This window comes from Vipera ursinii (genome assembly GCF_947247035.1).
Source record: "Vipera ursinii genome assembly, chromosome: 7".
Taxonomy (NCBI): domain Eukaryota; kingdom Metazoa; phylum Chordata; class Lepidosauria; order Squamata; family Viperidae; genus Vipera; species Vipera ursinii.
This window is the reverse complement of record NC_139521.1, coordinates 71,329,770-71,348,812: the sequence shown is the minus strand read 5'-3', so window position 1 is coordinate 71,348,812 and position 19,043 is coordinate 71,329,770. Positions and strand designations below refer to the sequence as shown.

General features: G+C 43.0%; 1 protein-coding gene across 7 annotated transcripts in view; it reads right to left on the bottom strand.

Annotated features, from left to right (window-relative positions):
* RUFY3 (RUN and FYVE domain containing 3) overlaps positions 1-19,043 on the bottom strand; it is a 73,746-nt gene that overhangs the window by 49,276 nt on the left and 5,427 nt on the right. For 2 of the 7 annotated variants that reach the window (XM_083367150.1, XM_083367153.1), the window contains exon 1: positions 11,293-12,004. The exons of the other annotated variants lie outside the window; for them this stretch is intronic. In XM_083367150.1, coding sequence (XP_083223276.1) covers positions 11,293-11,470 — 178 coding nt within the window. In that variant the 5' untranslated portion in view covers positions 11,471-12,004. Of the gene's footprint in view, positions 1-11,292; positions 12,005-19,043 lie in introns of those variants that run through there. 7 annotated transcript variants of the gene reach the window in all.

Genomic DNA, 19,043 nt, shown 5'->3' with positions numbered 1-19,043 from the left:
GGAATGCTAAAGTAGGAAGCCAAAAGATAACTGGAATAACAGGCAAGTTTGGCCTTGGAGTACAAAATGAAGCAGGGCACAGGCTGATAGAATTTTGTCAAGAGAATACGATGGTCATAGCAAACACTCTTTTCCAACAACCCAAGAGACGGCTCTACACATGGACATCACCAGACGGTCAACACAGAAATCAGATTGACTATATGCTCTGCAGCCAAAGATGGAGAAGCTCTATACAGTCAGTAAAAACAAGACCAGGAGCTGACTGTGGCTCAGACCATGAGCTTCTCCTTGCAAAGTTTAAGCTTAAACTGAAGAAAGTAGGGAAAAGCACTAGGCCACTCAGGTATGAATTAAATCATATCCCTGTTGAATATACAGTAGAGGTGACAAATAGATTTAAGGGATTAGATCTGATAGACAGAGTGCCTGAAGAACTATGGACAGAGGTTCGTGACATTGTACAACAGGTAGCAACCAAAACCACCCCAAAGAAAAAGAAATGCAAGAAAGCAAAATGGCTGTCTGAGGAAGCTTTGCAAATAGCTAAGGAAAGGAGGGAAGCGAAAGGCAAGGGAGAAAAACATACATATGCCCAATTGAATGCAGAATTCCAGAGAATAGCTAGAAGAGATAAGAATGCCTTCTTAAATAAACAGTGCAAAGAAATAGAAGAAAACAATAGAATAGGGAGGACCAGAGATCTTTTCAAGAAAATTGGAGAGATGAAGGGAACGTTTCATGCAAAAATGGGCATGATAAAGGACCAAAATGGCAGGGACCTAACAGAGGCAGAAGAGATTAAGAAGAGGTGGCAAAATTACACAGAAGAACTATACAAGAATGAGCTTAATGTCCCTGATAATCACAATGAGGTGGTCACTGACCTCGAGCCAGACATCCTAGAATGTGAAGTGAAGTGGGCCTTAGAAAAGCTGAGCAACAACAAAGCTAGTGGAGGTGACAGTATTCCAGCTGAGCTATTCAAAATCTTAAAAGACAGTGCAGTAAAAGTGCTACACTCAATTTGCCAGCAAATTTGGAAAACTCAACAGTGGCCACAGGATTGGAAAAGATCAGTTTACATTCCAATTCCAAAGAAAGGCAGTGCCAAAGAATGTTCAAACTATCGCACCATTGCACTCATTTCTCATGCTAGTAAAGTCATGCTTAAAATCCTACAAGCTAGACTTCAGCAGTATGTGGATCGAGAACTACCAGAAGTACAGGCAGGATTTCGAAGAGGCAGAGGAACTAGAGATCAAATTGCCAACATACGCTGGATCATGGAGAAAGCTAGGGAGTTCCAGAAAAACGTCTACTTCTGCTTCATTGACTATGCTAAAGCCTTTGATTGTGTGGATCATAACAAACTGTGGCAAGTTCTTAAAGAGATGGGAGTACCAGACCATCTTATTTGTCTCTTGAGAAAACTATATGCGGGTCAAGAAGCAACAGTGAGAACTGGACATGGAACCACTGATTGGTTCAAAATTGGGAAAGGAGTCCGGCAAGGCTGTATACTGTCGCCCTGCCTATTTAACTTATATGCAGAGCACATCATGAGAAAGGCAGGGCTAGATGAATCAAAAGTTGGAATTAAGATTGCCGGAAGAAATATCAACAACCTAAGATACGCAGATGATACCACTCTAATGGCAGAAAGTGAAGAAGAACTAAAGAGCCTCTTGTTGCGGGTGAAGAAGGAGAGTGCAAAACTTGGGTTGAAACTTAACATTAAGAAAACCAAGATCATGGCATCTGGCCCTCTCAATTCCTGGCAAATAGATGGAGAAGAAATGGAGGTAGTGACAGATTTTATTTTCCTGGGTTCCAAGATCACTGCAGATGGGGACTGTAGCCAAGAAATTAAAAGACGCTTGCTCCTGGGGAGGAAAGCCATGGCAAATCTAGACAGCACACTAAAAAGCAGAGACATCACCCTGTCAACAAAAGTACGTATAGTCAAGGCTATGGTCTTCCCAGTAGCAATGTATGGCAGTGAAAGTTGGACCATAAGAAAGGCTGAGCGCCAAAGAATTGAGGCCTTTGAACTATGGTGCTGGAGAAGACTCCTGCGAGTCCCTTGGACTGCAAGGCGATCAAACCGGTCAGTCCTAGAGGAGATCAATCCTGACTGCTCTTTAGAAGGCCAGATCCTGAAGCTAAAACTCAAATACTTTGGCCACCTAATGAGAAGGAAGGACTCACTGGAGAAGAGCCTAATGCTGGGAAAGATCGAGGGCAATAGAAGAAGGGGACGACAGAGAATGAGGTGGCTGGATGGAGTCACTGAAGCAGTAGGCGTGAGCTTAAATGGACTCCAGAAGATGGTAGAGGACAGGAAGGCCTGGAGGAATGTAGTCCATAGGGTCGCGATGGGTCGGACACGACTTCGCAGCTAACAACAACAATTTGATTAACAGCTAGACTAATTAAATTTTAACAGCTTCCGGAAATTTAGAATGGAAATTTAGAATAAATATTAGTCCATATACCTTGCAAATTGTTCTGTACCAGCCTGCTACCGGCCCTGCAGAAAAGGCAGGGACAACCCCTTTTACAAGAAGGCAAGAGGCTGGAATTACGCCTGCCAAATTTATTACTACAAAAACAAACGGAACAAGACAAACCAAGAAACAGGAGCTTTAAGAAACATGAACTATCCAAGCGGTTGCCTTCAGCAAACCAGCCCCCCCCCACACATTCCCCTTATATAGAGTTCAGGGCGTGGCTTCTCTCTGCCTCCTTCCGAGGTGCCCCATTGCCTTCCTCTGTTTACTCCTAATTGACTGCCTCCTGTGTCGGGCGTCCTTGAACAGGGCCAGCTGTGGGTCATCTTCATCCACGCTGTCAGGCTCACACAGCTGGGTCTCCGTGGTGACCAGGTGGGAGGGGCCTGGCTGAGGGCTCTCATCAGCAAGATCTTCAACCCCCTCAGCAAGGTCTTCAAACCCCCTCCTCCTCCTCTGAGTCGTCCGACCCAACTGCCGAACCCACAGGCTGACCCTGAATCACAACACAAATAAAGATGACCTAAATAGATTTATAGCTTGGCTACTTAGCTCTTATAATGATACAAGCACATGTTTTTCAAACTAGTCAAAATACTGGTCATTGATCAATGGCCAAGCAGATGATTGCTGAAATTTTAATGATATGGCAACTGATAAAAGTCAGAATTAGGGACGAGAAGTATCAGGATTGATAGCTATAGAGAAAGAAAAAGAGATTTCACTTCACAGCTAGTTCTCAGCTTATGAACATAACTGAGTCCAAAAGTTCCGTCGCTAAGCAAGTTAAGTGAGTTTTGCTCCATTTTAGCACTTTTCCTGCCACAATTAAGTAAATCACTACAGTTGTTAAGTTAGTAGCACCATCCAATCCATCTGGTTGCAAAAGGGGATCCCATGATCCTCTGACACTGCAACTGTCATAAATACCGGCCAGTTGCCAAGTGTCCGAATTTTGATCACATGACCACGGGGATGCTGTGACGGCTAGAAGTGTGAAAAAGGGTAATGTGTTATTTTTTTTCAGTGCCACCGAAATTTTGAATGGTCAATAAACGTTGTAAAGTTGTAAGTCAAGGAGTGCCTGCACTAGCAAGCTACTTCCATTTGTTGTCAAGAGAAAGATGGTTGAGTCCATGAAGTCGCCACCACCAGGAGCCAAAGTCAACTTGATGGGAGATTTTTCTTTATTAATCTTTCCTTAAGACTAATAAAACATTTATATATAAAAACAAATAACGTCCATTCATCTGGGTTGGTTTTTCCAATTCCAGCTTCTGCATTTAATCAGCCTTCTTCGCTACTTCTTGAGGGAATCTAAGAAATATTACGAAGGGCGTTTCTTCCAGAAATGAACTCTAACGGTCAAGCCTGAAAAAGATGATAAATCCTGGGAGGAGGATGAATTGGGAGGATGATGAATTAAATTTCAAGATACTGAAATTCACAAGACAAAACCTTGTCTATTTGTCTTAACTTGGGTTTGGCTAGTCTAAAGAAAAAAAGAAATGGGGAAGACATGATAGCAGTATTCCAGTTTTTGAGGGGCTGCCACAAAGAAGAGGGGGGGCAGGTTGTTCACCAAAGCCCCAGAGGGAAGTACGAGAAACAATGGTTGGAAACTGATCAAAGAGAGAAGCAACCTAGAATTAAGGAGAAACTTCCTAACGGTGAGGACAATTAACCAGTGGAACAGCTTGCCACCAGAAATCTCACAGGAGATTTTTAAGAAGAGACTTAGACCAGACACGTCAAACTCGTGACATCACGTGACGTCGTGCGACATATAGGAGCTTTCCCCCCATTGCTGGCAATGGGGTGGGCGCGGTTTCTTCATGACCCGGTGTGGGATTCAGAGACCAGTCAACGCAGGGTGTCCCAAATACGTCTGTCTGCCTATGCAGAGTTTATTGTATTTATACAGTTTAACAAGCAGGAAACTACGCACAGCAAAAGCATTGTTTATTGGTGTACTCCCTAGTCAATCTTAGAGAACATCCGAACTGTTGTGATTCAGGGTCAGCCTGTGGGTTTGGCAGTTGGGTCGGATGACTCAGATGAGGGGGAGGAGGGGGGTGTTGAAGAACTTGCTGATGATGGCTTTGAGGCTCCGCAGAGCCCCCAGCCAGGCCCCTCCCACCTGGTGGAGACCCAGCTGTGTGAGCCTGACAGCGTGGATGAAGATGACCCACAGCTGGCCCTGTTCAAGGACGCCCGACGCAGGAGGCAGTCAAGTAGGAGTAAACAGAGGAAGGCAATGGGGCTTCTCGGAAGGAGGGAGAGAGAAGCCACGCCCTGAACTCTTTATAAAGGACTTGTGTGGGGAGGGCTGGTTTGCTGAAAGCAACTGCTCAGATAGTGTTTCAAAGCTCCGGTATCTTGGTTCGTGTCTTGTTTGTTTTTGTAATAAATTTGGCAGACGTATTCCAGCCTCTTGCCGTCTGTAAAGGGGTTGCCTTTTCTGCAAGGCCGGTAGCAGGCTGGTACAGAACACGAACATCCCAAGTCAGGGCAGTGTCTCTCTTATCTAGCTGGATCCTGGCAGTCCTTGGCAAGGCTAATTGGAATGAGCTCAGAGACATGTGAGATACTGAGTCAACAGTATCTACAACCCGACAGTTTGATACCTCTGGGCTAGACAGTCACTTGTCTGAGATGGTATAAGTTCTCCTGCTTAAGCAGGGGCTGGACTAGAAGACCTCCAAGGTCCCTTCCAGCTCTGTTCTATTCTATTCTATTCCTAAGGAAGGAAGGATGAACTACACGATTTAGGTTGTTCCATAGAATCAAAATGAAATACGTTTTGTTTGATCGAACACCTTGGGATTATTATTTTGGGTCCAGGTTATGTAAGAAACTGTCTCTTCCCAACTTTCCCAACTGGGCTAGAAGGGCCACGCTGAGGACCTGTCCGTCAAGGCGGGGTCTGGGAAAAGAGACTTTTCCGCTGTGGTTCCTACCCTTTGGAACATCCTGAGGTGATATCCACAGCCACCCTTTTGACCTTCTTCCCAAGGGCCTGAAGATAGGGCTCTGTCAGTTGGCCAGGGGTCCTAATAAAGAGGTCCACCAATCTGGAAGTGGCTATTGGATTAAGAAAAGCCCCCCCCAATACAGATAGTCCTTAACTTACAACCATTCATTTAGTGACTATTCAGTTACAACAGGGACGCGGTGGCTCAGTGGGTTAGGACGCTGAGCTTGTCGATCAGAAGGTCGGCAGTTTGGCGGGTCGAATCCCGAGTGCCGCGTAACAGAGTGAGCGCCTGTTACTCGTCCCAGCTTCTGCCAACCTAGCAGTTCGAAAGCACGTAAAAATGCAAGTAGAAAAATAGGGACCACTACGGTGGGAAGGTAACAACGTTCCGTGCACCTTTGGCGTCTAGTCATGCCGGCCACATGACCATGGAGATGTCCACGGACAAGCGCTGGCTCTTCGGCTTTGAAACAGTGATGAGCACCGGCCCCTAGAGTCGGAAACGACTAGCACGCATGTGCGGGGGAACCTTTACCTTTTACCTTTACAAAGTTACAACAACACTGAAAAAACTGACTTATGACCGCTTTCGTTTACGATCGCTGCAGCGTCCCCATGGTCACGTGATCAAAATTCAGATACTTGGTAATTGATTCATATTTATGACAACGTCACAGGGTCCTGTAAATCAACCTTTGCAACCTTCCGACAAGCGAAGTCAAAGGGGGAAGCCAAATTCATTTAACAACCGTGTAACTAACTTAACACCTGCAGCGATTCACTTAACAACGGTGGCAAGAAAGGTCGTAACATGAGGCAAAATTCACTTAATAACTGTGTTTCTTAGTAGTGGAAATTTTCGGCTCAACTGTGGCTGTAATTCGCGGACTCCACGTACTTTGTGCTCCGCTTCTCCTCATCTTTTAACTGCGCTTATTACTATCGTTATTTATTGTTTTATCATTTAAATATCTACTGGCTTGTCACATTTGTAAGTCACTTCCAGATGAGACGGGCGGCAGATAAATCAAATAAATAGATAAATCCATATAAATCAAGTAATTTAAAAAGCGAGGCAGCATTGTTTACAATGACTTTCTGGAATGCACAACACAACACTATTTTGTAAGGGTGAAAGTTGAAAGCATTTGGCATAGTTGATTCCAAGCTACTTCTACAATACATTCTTTTTTTAAAAAAAGGAATGGCTGCAAGTTTATATGCCTGGCGATCCATTAATTGATTAAAAAAAATCAAGTGTTTGGATATGAGAAAATAAATCCTGGAAATAGCAGGATTAACATTAGGTAAATTGCACTGTTTAAAATAGCCTTTGACTTTCCATCTTGCTGTATTCTGTGCTGGCTCCATTATACATTCTGTGAACTTATTGTTACCTCTTAGCTGCCTTTACTGAGAATCACGCTGTGGTAAATAATTCACAACTTTGAGGCGTGCAAAGCTTTCCACCATCTAAATAATGAAGAGAGTGATTTTCTTGTGGGAAAAAAAAATAGGAAAATAATACAGTGAGGGCCCTTGGTTTCCCCCCTTCCATGTTTCACCGCTGAGCAAAAATCTAATGACCAGTGAGTGACTTAGCAACTGTTCAAAGTTACAACGGGCCTACGATATATTTATTAGAAATCAAGCAACACCAGGGTCCGTCACAAAGAAATGTGTATAAACAAATCCTTTTAAAACAAAAAAAAACACATCCAAGCTGAGATCTGAGTTGAAGAGAAAGTGGCCTCTTAAATACATCCTTTTCAACGTTTGCAGGTAGAAAGTAGAATGGGGCTGATAGTACAGTGAAGAATTAAACAGAAATTGAAGTGCAGGGTAATCTCCTGCGAAATGCAGTTTCCATATATTGAAATCATTTGCTCGTTTTCATTTGCTTACCCTCCACTTCCTCTTATCTGCCTTTCCAGGTAAGAACTGAATAATCCTCAAAGGGTGGGAAGTGTTCGTGAGGGCTCTAACCGTATGATAAAATTAGATTTCCTATAGTGTGTAACTTCCCCAAGCAAAGTAGGACACTGCTTATCTAGAGCCTGTAATTTATGGCCAATGCATCTACATGGAAGGAAGTGAGTAGTGGGGTGCCCCAGGGCTCTGTTCTGGGCCCAGTGCTCTTCAACATCTTCATCAACGATTTGGATGAGGGGATAGATGGGGAACTCATCAAATTTGCAGACGACACCAAGCTGGCAGGAATAGCCAATACTCCAGAAGACAGGCTTAAGATACAGGAGGATCTGGACAGAGTCGAACACTGGGCGCTATCTAACAAAATGAAATTCAATGGTGAAAAAAGTAAGGTTCTACATTTAGGCAGGAAAAATCAAATGCACAGGTATACTATAGGTGGTACCTTGCTCAATAGCAGTAACTGTGAGAGGGATCTCGGAGTCCTAGTGGACAATCACTTAAATATGAGCCAGCAGTGTGCTGCAGCTGCCAAAAAAGCCAACACAGTGCTAGGCTGCATTAACAGAGGGATAGAATCAAGATCACATACTAATACCACTTTACAATGCCTTGGTAAGGCCACACCTGGAATACTGCACCCAGTTTTGGTCACCACATTGTAAAAAAGATGTTGAGACTCTAGAAAGAGTACAGAGAAGAGCAACAAAGATGATTGGGGGACTGGAGGCTAAAACATATAGGGAACGGTTGCTGGAATTGGGTATGTGTAGTTTAATGAAGAGAAGGGTGAGGGGTGACGTGACAGCAGTGTTCCAATATCTCAGGGGCTGCCCCAAAGAAGAGGGAGTCAAGCTATTCTCCAAAGCACCTGAAGGCAGGACAAGAAGCAATGGATGGAAACTAGTTAAGGAGAGAAGCAAGCTAGAACTAAGGAGAAACTTCCTGACAATGAAAACAATTAACCAGTGGAACAACCTGCCTCCAGAAGTGGTGAATGCTCCAACACTGGAAATTTTTAAGAAGAGACTGGACAGCCATTTGTCTGAAATGGTATAGGGTTTCCTGCCTGAGCAGGGGGTTGGACTAGATGACCTCCAAGGTCCCTTCCAAATTATTATTATTATTATTATTATATTATTATTATTATTATTATTATTATTATTATTACGGTATATGGTGTATGAGGGATCCAAACCTTCCGGAAAAAAACCTTCTCAGCTAGAAGCAGAGATTAGAAAAACAAAGCCACATAAGTGTCTATGGAGATTCTCAGCCCTCCAGGACATGGTTATCCCAAAGGTGCTTTTTCAATTCAATCTGAATTCAGCAGCCCATCTGCGTTTGAAAAACAAAGGCTACTCTTCTGAAGACAGCAAAGTCCATATTCTGGACAGAGAGGGCTGCTGCTTTGAAAGAGGGGTCAAAGAGGCCATCTATACTAAAACCGAACAGCCCTCTCTCAACAGAGGGGGAGGGCTACAACATCATCTATCTCCAGTCTACAACACAGTCCCAATAAGGTTCCACACCAAATTTGCACTACAGTTAGTCCTTGACTTACAACCACTCGTTTAGTGACAATGGCACTGAAAAAAGTGACTTATGACCATTTTTCACTCTTACATCCCCATGATCATATGATCAAAATTCGGACGCTTGGCAACTGATTTATATTTATGACAGTTGCAGTGTCCCAGGGTGATGTGATCACCTTTTTGCGACCTTCTGGCAGGCAAAGTCAAAGGGGAAGCCAGATTCACTTAACAACCAGGTTACTAATGGAAGAACTGCAGTGACTGGCTTAAAGGTCGTAAGATGGGGGCAAAATTCACTTCAGAAATGTTTCACTTAGCAACAGAAACGTTGTGGTCGTAAGTCAAGGGCTACATGTATTCAGGTGACCCTGAGGACCCAAATCAACCTCAAAGTGGCCTCAGCAACTCTCAGAAAGAGTGCTAACGAACAGAAGACTGCAAGGAATATAAATACTTCCATTCCCAGCCATTCAGTCAAAACTGAAGAAGCTTCTTGGGTGAGAAGCGAAACATCTTCAAGGAAAAACAAAGAAAGTCCAGTTGCCTCTTGGAAAAAGCACCTGTGGGAAAGCCACAGAAGATGGCAACTGAGCAAAGATCCTGTGCTTCACGTGTAGGTCAGAGGTGCAAACCAAACAAAGAAATAAAAAATAAACTGGCTACTCTTGTGTGAAAGTAAGGAATGAGACCCACCTCAATTAGTTTTGGATTTTATACAAGAGATTACCCTCACCTTGAAAAGGGCTCAGGTAACTCAGAGTTGCCCATTGTGATAATTGTCAAACAGCAGGTGGATTCCACACCTGTGAATATTATTACACTGGGGCATGAGATTGCAAAAGATTAAATGCTTTCATTTTGCTTCAAAACAGATGTTATGACACAAAAGCAGCCGGCAGAGATTTAAAAGGGGAACTAAATTCAAATCACCTTCACCGGGTACTTCCTGATTTTAAAATGAAATCCTTAAACCAGAGATTCAATAACACACCCTGTTTACTGCTCACAATTCCATTTCCTGTATCCCCTTGTCACACAATAAATAATATTCCTGTCTCCTCTATAATTTCCTACTTCTTTCCTCTCCTGTCAAAGCCAGCCACCAGGAAGTCTCGCTTAAAGCCCCAAAGGACACGTTATCAATTTACACCATCTAAATGTTAAACTATATCATTCCTTTTATACCCAAAGGTGGCATACTTTTAAAAAAAAAAATCATCTGCTTCAGCAGAATAAAACAGAGTTGAAAGGGGCCTTGGAGGTCTTCTAGTCCAACCCCCTGCTCAAGCAGAAACCCTATGATATTCTGATTGTCCAATCTCTTAAAAACCTCCAGTGATGGAGCACCCAGAACTTCTGGAGGCAGGTTGTTCCACTGATTAATTGTTCTCACTGTCAGGAAATTTCTCCTTAGTTCTAGGTTGCTTCTCTCCTTGATTGGTTTCCATCCATTGTTTCTTGTTCTGCCTTCAGGTGCTTTGGAAAATAAGTTGACTCCCTCTTCTTTGTGGCAAACCCTGAGACACTGGAAGACTGCTGTCATGTCACCCCTAGTCCTTCTCTTCATTATACCAGACATACCAGATTCCTGCAACCGTTCCTTCATATGTTCTAGCCTCGTCCCCTAACCTCATTATTATACCTCACCCCATTACATACACATTAATTAATAATGTAATTACATTATTGCACCTAAGCCCATTATTTTTGGCCATTTTCCTCTATGAAAAATGAACCCCTTTTGCTCAAAAAATAATAGCGGTTTAGGTTGCACCTAACCCCATTATTTTGGGCATTGTCCTCTATGAAAAATCAACCCCTTTTGCTAAAAAAAATAATAATAATAGTAGGTTAGGTTGCACCTAACCTCATTATTTTTGGCCATTGTCCTCTATGAAAAATGAACCCCTTTTGCTAAAAAAAATAATAATAATAAAAATAGTTTAGGAGGCTGAAATTCCATCTTTAAATGTCAGGATGAATTTTCTTTCCAGTGCAGAAGAGGAAGGCACAGCCTCAGCTTATTCTGCTAGCTCTTGCTGCAAAGAGCTCAGGTGCCTAAAAAAACAGAATAAGCCAAGGGAAGCCAACCATTTTTCCCACTGTTGACCTTCGTCTTTAGCCAGCCTTTCCGCTTTCCACAAAACGACTTTTTTTAAAACAATCAGAATCAACAGCACAGTCCACGTTCAAATGAAATAAGGTTATTCCACGTACAGTGAAACGGCTACACACGGGGGGGGGGGGTTGTATGCTGGGAAGGCAAACATCAAAACCCTACCGCTTTGCACCGCAACAACCAGGGTTGGCTGGCAGGTCGGGCAAACCGTACCTTCTTGACTCGGTTCGGGGTCAGGCGTAAGAGAGATGTCATCCAATTCCCTCAAGCAGAGCCATTCTCCATCCATAGACACCCGGAATTTGCACAGATAGATCGTTTCCATGGCAGCCTGGGTGATCTTGTCTGTGGTGGGAGTCGGCGTATCGCTTTGAGGCGTCAGCGCGGACATGATGACTCAGCGGATACAACAATAAAGCCGATGTGGGGGAAAATAAAATAAAATCAAGCGAGAATAAAACAAAACCATAAAAAAGAAATCTTCCCCTCGAAGAGAACCAAAAAATAAAAAATAAATAAAATCAAACAGATGGCCGGCTTGGGGAAAGATTTTCTGCAGATCAGACAATGCACTAGTTTTGAGGAAAGCGAGGCAGAGGGGAAGGGGGGGGAAAGAGACCCCCTTCTCAGCTGTTTCCCCTTTCTCCGGTTTTCTTCTGCAAGGCTGCACACCCGCACGGCCCGATGTGACTAGGAGCTGTTACTCCTGAATAACCCCTTCGCGCACGGCCTCTGCATCAGGAGAAGAAGGGGGGGGAGGGACAAAAAACCAGCCCCCTTTGCAGTCTCTTAGAAAAAGCCTTGTCTTTTTAAAAAAATAAATAAATAAATGGCAAAAGAACAGAACAATAACCACAAAGAGAAGAAAAAGATATCCAGGATCCACTGAGGTTTACAGCTGCTCTCTCTCTCTCTCTCTCTCTCTCTCTCTCTCTCTCTCTCTTGCCCCCTTCCGATCAACCCAGATTCAGAAGGATAATAGGATTGGATTGTGCGCAGTTAAAGAGGGTGTCGACCAAAATGGCTGACTAATGAACTAAAATGAAAATTCAGGCTCATGTGACCCGTTGGCTCTCGCCGTACGGCAAGCAATTCCCGAGATGCTTTATAGATGCTGCTGATGCTGATGCAGGAGAAAGAACCAAAGTCAAAGTCCTCAACGTCTCATCTCTGCTTAACCAGGGAGAGTCAAATCCACCTCCAGGCACAAAGCGATGTAAACATGCTTCTGATCAACCTCAGACGTTTGCCAGTTTCAAAACAGCTTTAGCAGAGGCTTATTTTATTTTTATTTTTTTTGCAAAGAGGTCCATTTCCCGAATGGGGAGACTGTACCCCTTAATGCACCCCTTTCGTGCATATTTAGCACCAGTGTCAGAGGGAAAAAAAATATTGAGAAGGGATTCTGCTAAATACTTGGTATACACATATTATTTGCAAGCTGAGTAATGGACCGATTCCAAAGGCAGCATGTTTGCAAAGAGGGTGACAGCATATTTTGTTGCTAACCCCGATTAGTCTGAAAAGACCACAAACAGGTCAGTCTGGAGTAAAATCCCTAACCTCAGTTTGCAGCGACTGTAAACAGTTTATTTACCTCCCATGAGGATAATACGGAAAAAGAGACTTCAATTTCCAGTTCCTGGAGACACTCGTTACTGCTTATGAGGTTTAATCTGGAATAATTTTCATAAAAACTGAGATAGCCACCCGAGAAGAAATTATCACTGGATGGATATGAAATGGATATGAAATGACCAAAACACAGTCCATACAGGGAACAAATGACTAACCTGAATAACAAGTCAGCTGTTCCAAAGTCATCTATCTGGACCGGGATGCCCTGTGTACGGTCACTCATGCGCTCGTGACCTCTCGCCTAGACTATTGTAATGCTCTCTACATGGGGCTTCCCTTGAAGACTACTCGGAGGCTCCAACTGGTACAGAATGCGGCCGCGAGAGTTGTCTTGGGAGTTTCCCGGTAATCCCATGTTACACCTTTGCTCCGCGAGCTGCATTGGTTACCAGTTGTCTTCCGGGTGAGGTTCAAGGTCTTGGTTATGATCTTTAAGTCCTTACATGGCATGGGTCCGGGATACCTCGAGGACCACCTGCTGCCGGCGTCAACTCCCCTCCGCCCTGTGCGTGCCCACAGAGAGGGCCTCCTCAGGGTGCCTCCGGTCAGGGAATGTCGACTGGTGGCCTCCAGGGGGAGGGACTTCTCTGTGGGTGCTCCGGCATTATGGAACCAACTGCCGGTTGAGCTCTGGATGGCATCGGACCTTCGATCCTTCCGTCGCGGGCTGAAGACCCACTTATTTGAATTAGCTGGTCTGGCCTGATGGGGGAATATGGGTTTTTTAATTGGTTTTTATTATTCTATCATTGTTGTATTTTAATTGGGCATTGGTTTAATTTTCTTTTAATTTTTGTATTGCTATTTATATATGCCCTGTGAACCGCCCTGAGTCCCTTGGGAGAAGGGCGGTATAGAAATCAAATAAACATCAAACATCAAACATCTTAGATCTTACTTGATTCTGCCATTAAGAACATGCTTGAAGTAAATATGCAGGTACTTCTCAACTGACAATGGTTCAGTTACAACAGCACTGAAAAAGGCGACTTGTGACCATTTTTCACACTTACGACCATTGCGACGTTCCCCACGTTCATCAATTCATCAAAATTATGACAGTTGCAATGTCACAGTGTCACGTGATCCCCTTTTGCGACCTTCTGACAAGGAAAATCAATGGGGAAGCCAGATTCACTTAACAACTGAGCTGCTAACTCAACAACTAAAGTGATTCACTAAACAACTGTGGCAAGAAAAGTCGTAAAATGGGGCAAAACTCACTTAACAACTGTCTCGCTTGGCAACAGAAATTCTGTGCTCCATTGTGATCATCAATCACGGCCTACCTGTATCCACTGTACCCTTTATGTGGTAAAGAACTAAGAAAAATATTGAATATTTTAAACCAGGGAACAGCAAACAATGTTCCTGAGACTGGACTTAGACAGATCGAAATCCTTATGGAGGAGATAATCTGTCTTTTTCTCTAGGATACTGCTTAAGAGAGAAGAAAGAGGTTATCAGGAAAAAGGGATGTCAGAGAGAGAATGAACATCACTATTTCCTTTTGGATCTAGTTCATTTTAGTTCCACCCATCATGTGGCCTCCAACAAAATAACTGTCCATGACAACAGGGGGGAAAAATGTTGCCCACCGAATTTTAAGCCATAGGCAAGACTATGATGACTGACTTGAACTGGCAATATTATAATAAAACCCAAACATTAAACCCCAGACATAAAGTAGAACTCTACAAACAAGAGAGGATGCCTATAGCTAGGGAATTATGACTGATAAGTCAGGCTCAAGTAACAAAACATTATATTGCTTCTTTTGCAGAGAAAGGTTTTCCGCTCATTCCATAGTGACATTCCCATATATGTTTTTAGGTCGGGGTAGGCAACCTTGGCTCTTTTATGACTTATGGACTTCAACTCCCAGAGTTCCTGAGTCAGCCATGCTGAGGGGAAAGGGAAAGTTTCCAAGCTGAGCCATGCTGGCTCAGGAATTCTGGGAGTTGAAGTTTACGAGTCATAAAGCAGCCTAGGCTCTTTAATGACTTGTGGACTTCAACTCCCAGAATTCCTGAGCCAGCCATGCTGAGGGGAAAGGGAGAGGTTTCCAAGCTGAGCCATGCTGGCCCAGGAATTCTGGGAGTCGAAGTCCACGAGTCATAAAAGAGCCAAGGTTGCCTACCCCTGTTTTAGATGAATACTAAGATTAATGAGGTTTTCCTTGTGTCACCACCAAAGGTTTAGAGCTGCTGGCTTTATGTGTTCAAAAACCGATGTACCTAACACCCTGTTTAACTTGCTTTTTGGTTTCTGAAATTTCTTAAAGACCAAATTACAATACTGTGTTATATAAAGTAATTAAACCAATTACACACCACAGAAGTTTTAGAAAGACCATAAAACTCACAAAATCGGCTCAAAAACCATACTGAAAATAAAAAGAGAATTTCTGTAGCTAGGGGTTGAAATGAGGGGACACTGATGATGTCACCTAATGTGGGTAATGAAACATCGCAAGAAAACAACCAAGTTCAGAAAGCACCCAGGACCCCACCTATTGAAAATGCACAAATAGTCCTTGACTCACAACAGTTCATTTAGTAACTCTTCAAAGTTACAATGGCACTGAAAAAGATGGCAACTAATCAGAGAGAAGCAACCTAGAACTAAGGAGAAATTTCCTGACAGTGAGAACAATTAACCAGTGGAACAACCTGCCTCCAGAAGTTATGAGTGCTCCATCACTGAAAGTTTTTAAGTGATTGGATATCCATCATCATCATCATTATGAAACTTTTATTCATTAAACATGAACCAGACAAATTACTACTACTACTACTACTACTATACTACTATACTACTACTACTACTATTATTATTATTATTATTATTATTATTATTATTATTATTATTGACCATTTTTCACACTTGACCATTGCAGCATCCCTATGATCAGATGATCAAACTTCAGACACTTGGCAATTGACTCATACTTATGACGGTCGCTGTGTCCCAGGTCATGTGATCATCTTTGGAGATTTCTGACAAGCCAACTCAATGGGAAGCCAGATTCAGTTAACAACCATGTTACTAACTTAACAGCTGCAGTGATTCACTTCGCAACTGTGACAAGAAAGGTCATAAAGTGGGGAAAACTCACTTAACTGTCTCACTTAGCAACCGAAATGTTGAGCTTAATTGTGGTCGTACTATACTCATCTATCATAAATCCAAATTCCATACACCTTCTATAAAGTAGGAGACAATCTCCACATCGTTAAGTCCCTGCAATTCAAAATTATACTAATATTCCAGCTTTATTTTGTAATAAGTTTAGTTCCCACAGTTTACAATTAAAGAACTCTTAACACAAAAATTATAATCAAGTCATTCAGAGAGAATGGTGAATATCGTATTTCGGCAAACACATTAGAGCCAGTGAGTATAATTTCTTTATTATAGGCTTCCTACGGTGTAACAACTTTCCTAGGAATTACATTCACAGTAATTGCATAACCAGAAGCATACATTAAAATCATTATATATCAGAAACCAATCAATGCTCTGGTTTGGCTTCAGAATAGGTAATCTTTTCTTTATTCTTCATTCTGATTCATTTTGATTCAGTGGGAAAATACATCAGTGCATTTTTTGCCCAAGGCTATTTGAGTTCAGAAACAGGTGCTACAAGTTGGACATTATGCTTAATTATCTAATTAAAGAAACTGCACGACATTTCGTAACAGTATTATTTCCCTTGGCTTCAGTTTGGTGTCTTCAGTGCTATCTCTGATCTGTGGTACCTCATATCTTATTTTATACTTACTAGCGATGTACAAAGCATTTTGCATTCAAAACATTTCCACTTCAAAAGAACGATTCTGACCTTGTCAGGACATGTTGTTTCAATCTGCTTCCAATCTCCCTGGGAGTAGAGGTCCTAATGTAATGAGTGGCTTAAATTTACGTTTTATTTTATTTATTTATTAACCTGCCTTTATTATAGGCAGTGAACATGCATAGTACTCCTTCATCCTATGTTCCCAACAACAACAACAGTGGGTTGGGCTGAGAGACAGCGACAGGCCCAAAATCACCCAGCTGGCTTTCAGACCTAAGGCAGGACTAGAATTCCCAGACTCCTGGTTATTGGCCCAACATCACCCAGCAGCTTTCCTGCCTAAGGTGGGACTAGAACTCTCCTCCTGCTAGTGACTGGCCCAAAGTTAGACAGCTGGCTTTCATGTCTGAGGCAGGACTAGAACTCACTGTCTCCTGGTGATTGGCCCAAAGTCACCCAACCAGCTTTCAGGCGGAACTAGAACTCGCAATCTTCTGCCTTCAGCCCACTGGATTGGACTGCTCAATCATGCTTCCCAAACCGCTTTGAAGGACTCTCTTAAGCAGAAGCTCCTTTTATGTAGACTTTTTCAAATCAGTTTGAGTAACCTTGGTTGATCTCAGGTTAACACCAGGCTCTCTCTTTTTCTCCCCCTGTTCTTTTTTTAAATTTTTTTTATTTATACCTGTTTTAAAGGCTGTAACACAGAGAAACAGCTGTTTCAAGCTGAAGATACAACACTTTCAACCAGGGACCTTTCCAAAATAGTTGGAATAGCATCAGAATTCTTCTGACCAGGTTGGGCCCTATTCACTCTTCCAGTAAAGCAGGAAACATTTTGAATTAAAATAATAATAATTCACATTTGAAATGTTTGCACATCTCTACTTTTTGATTCCCCCTGAACTAAAAATCCCGACTGATCACCCACATTATTTCTTCTACAAAAACATTTCTAAACTTCTTGGGAATACTATATCACACAAAAAGAACGTTATACTTGCCCTGACAAACATATTTCAATAGCTGTTATCAAGCCTGTGCAATACTTCAGATCTGATTTAGAAGAGGGGCTTTGGAATACATGCATGGGCGTGCAAATGCAGCTGCAGTTTGTAACTCATTAAAACAGCCGTGTCTCTTTCCAACCTGAGATAGCTGCAGAGGAAGCCTCGCAACCTTCTAGAAAAAGATGTAGCTAGCTGTTTTATGGAATTGCAGACAAGTACCAAGTTCACATTCCCTTACGATAAAAGTTCCTCTTTTCTGTTGCTCAGCAAGGCGGTTGTTAAATAAATCGCGCCCAATTTTATGGCCTTTTTTTAAAAAAACCACGGTTGTTTAGCAAATCATTAAATGAATCGCATGTTTGTTAAGTGAATGCAGCTTTCCCCGTGGACATCTGGACTCCCAAACAATTTTCTCTTTGTTTTCACTTCAATATGAGCCAGCTGTGTGCTGCGGCTGCCAAAAAGGCCAACACAGTCCTAGGCTGCATTAACAGAGGGAGAGAATCAAGATCACGTGAAGTGTTAATACCACTTTACAATGCCTTGGTAAGACCTCACTTGGAAAATTGCAACCAGTTTTAGTCAACACAATTTTTTAAAAAAGGTTTGAGACTCTAAAACAGACATGTCAAACACAAGGCCCGGGGGCCAGATCTGGCCCGCGAAGTGGTTTCATGTGGCCCGCGAAGCCATCCTGGAAACAATGAGGGAACAGCTCCCACTGCCTTGGCCCTGGCCCAGAGACCCTCTTTCTGCCAGACCCTCAGATCTATCCCACTCCTGCCCAGGCCCCCATAGGCACCCTTGATGCGAACAATGTAGAGTTGGCCATGCCCACCCAGTATGGCACGCCCACCCAGGCCACACCCACCTGGCCCGCTGAGGGCAACCGCAATGCTGATGCGGCCCTCAATGAAACTGAGTTTGACACCCCTGCTCTAGAAAGACAGCAGAGAAGAGCAACAAAGATGATTAGGGGACTGAAGGCTAAGACGCATGAAGAACGGTTGCAGAAACTGGGTCTGTCTAGTTCAGGGGTAGGCAACCTCGGCTCTTTTATGACTCATGGACTTCAACTCCCAGAATTCCTGAGCCAGTTTGGCTGGCTCAGGAATTCTGGGAACTGAAGTCCATGTGTCATAAAAGAGCCGAGGTTGCACACCCATGGTCTAGTTTAATGAAAAGAAGGACGAGGGTTGACATGATAGCAGTGTTCCAATAACTAGGGGGCTGCCACAAAGAAGAGGGGGTCAACCTATTCTCCAAAGCACCAGGAGGCAGGACAAGAAACAACGGATGGAAACTCATCAAGGAGAGAAGCAACCTAGAACTAAGGAGAAATTTCCTGAGAACAATTAATCAGTGGAACAGCTTGCTTTCGGAAGCTGTGGGTGCTCCAACACTGGAGGTTTTTAAGAGATTGGACAACCATTTGTCTGAAATGGTATAGCATGTCTTGCTTGAGCAGAGAGTTGGACTAGAAGACCTCCAAGGTCCCTTCCAACTCTATAATTCTG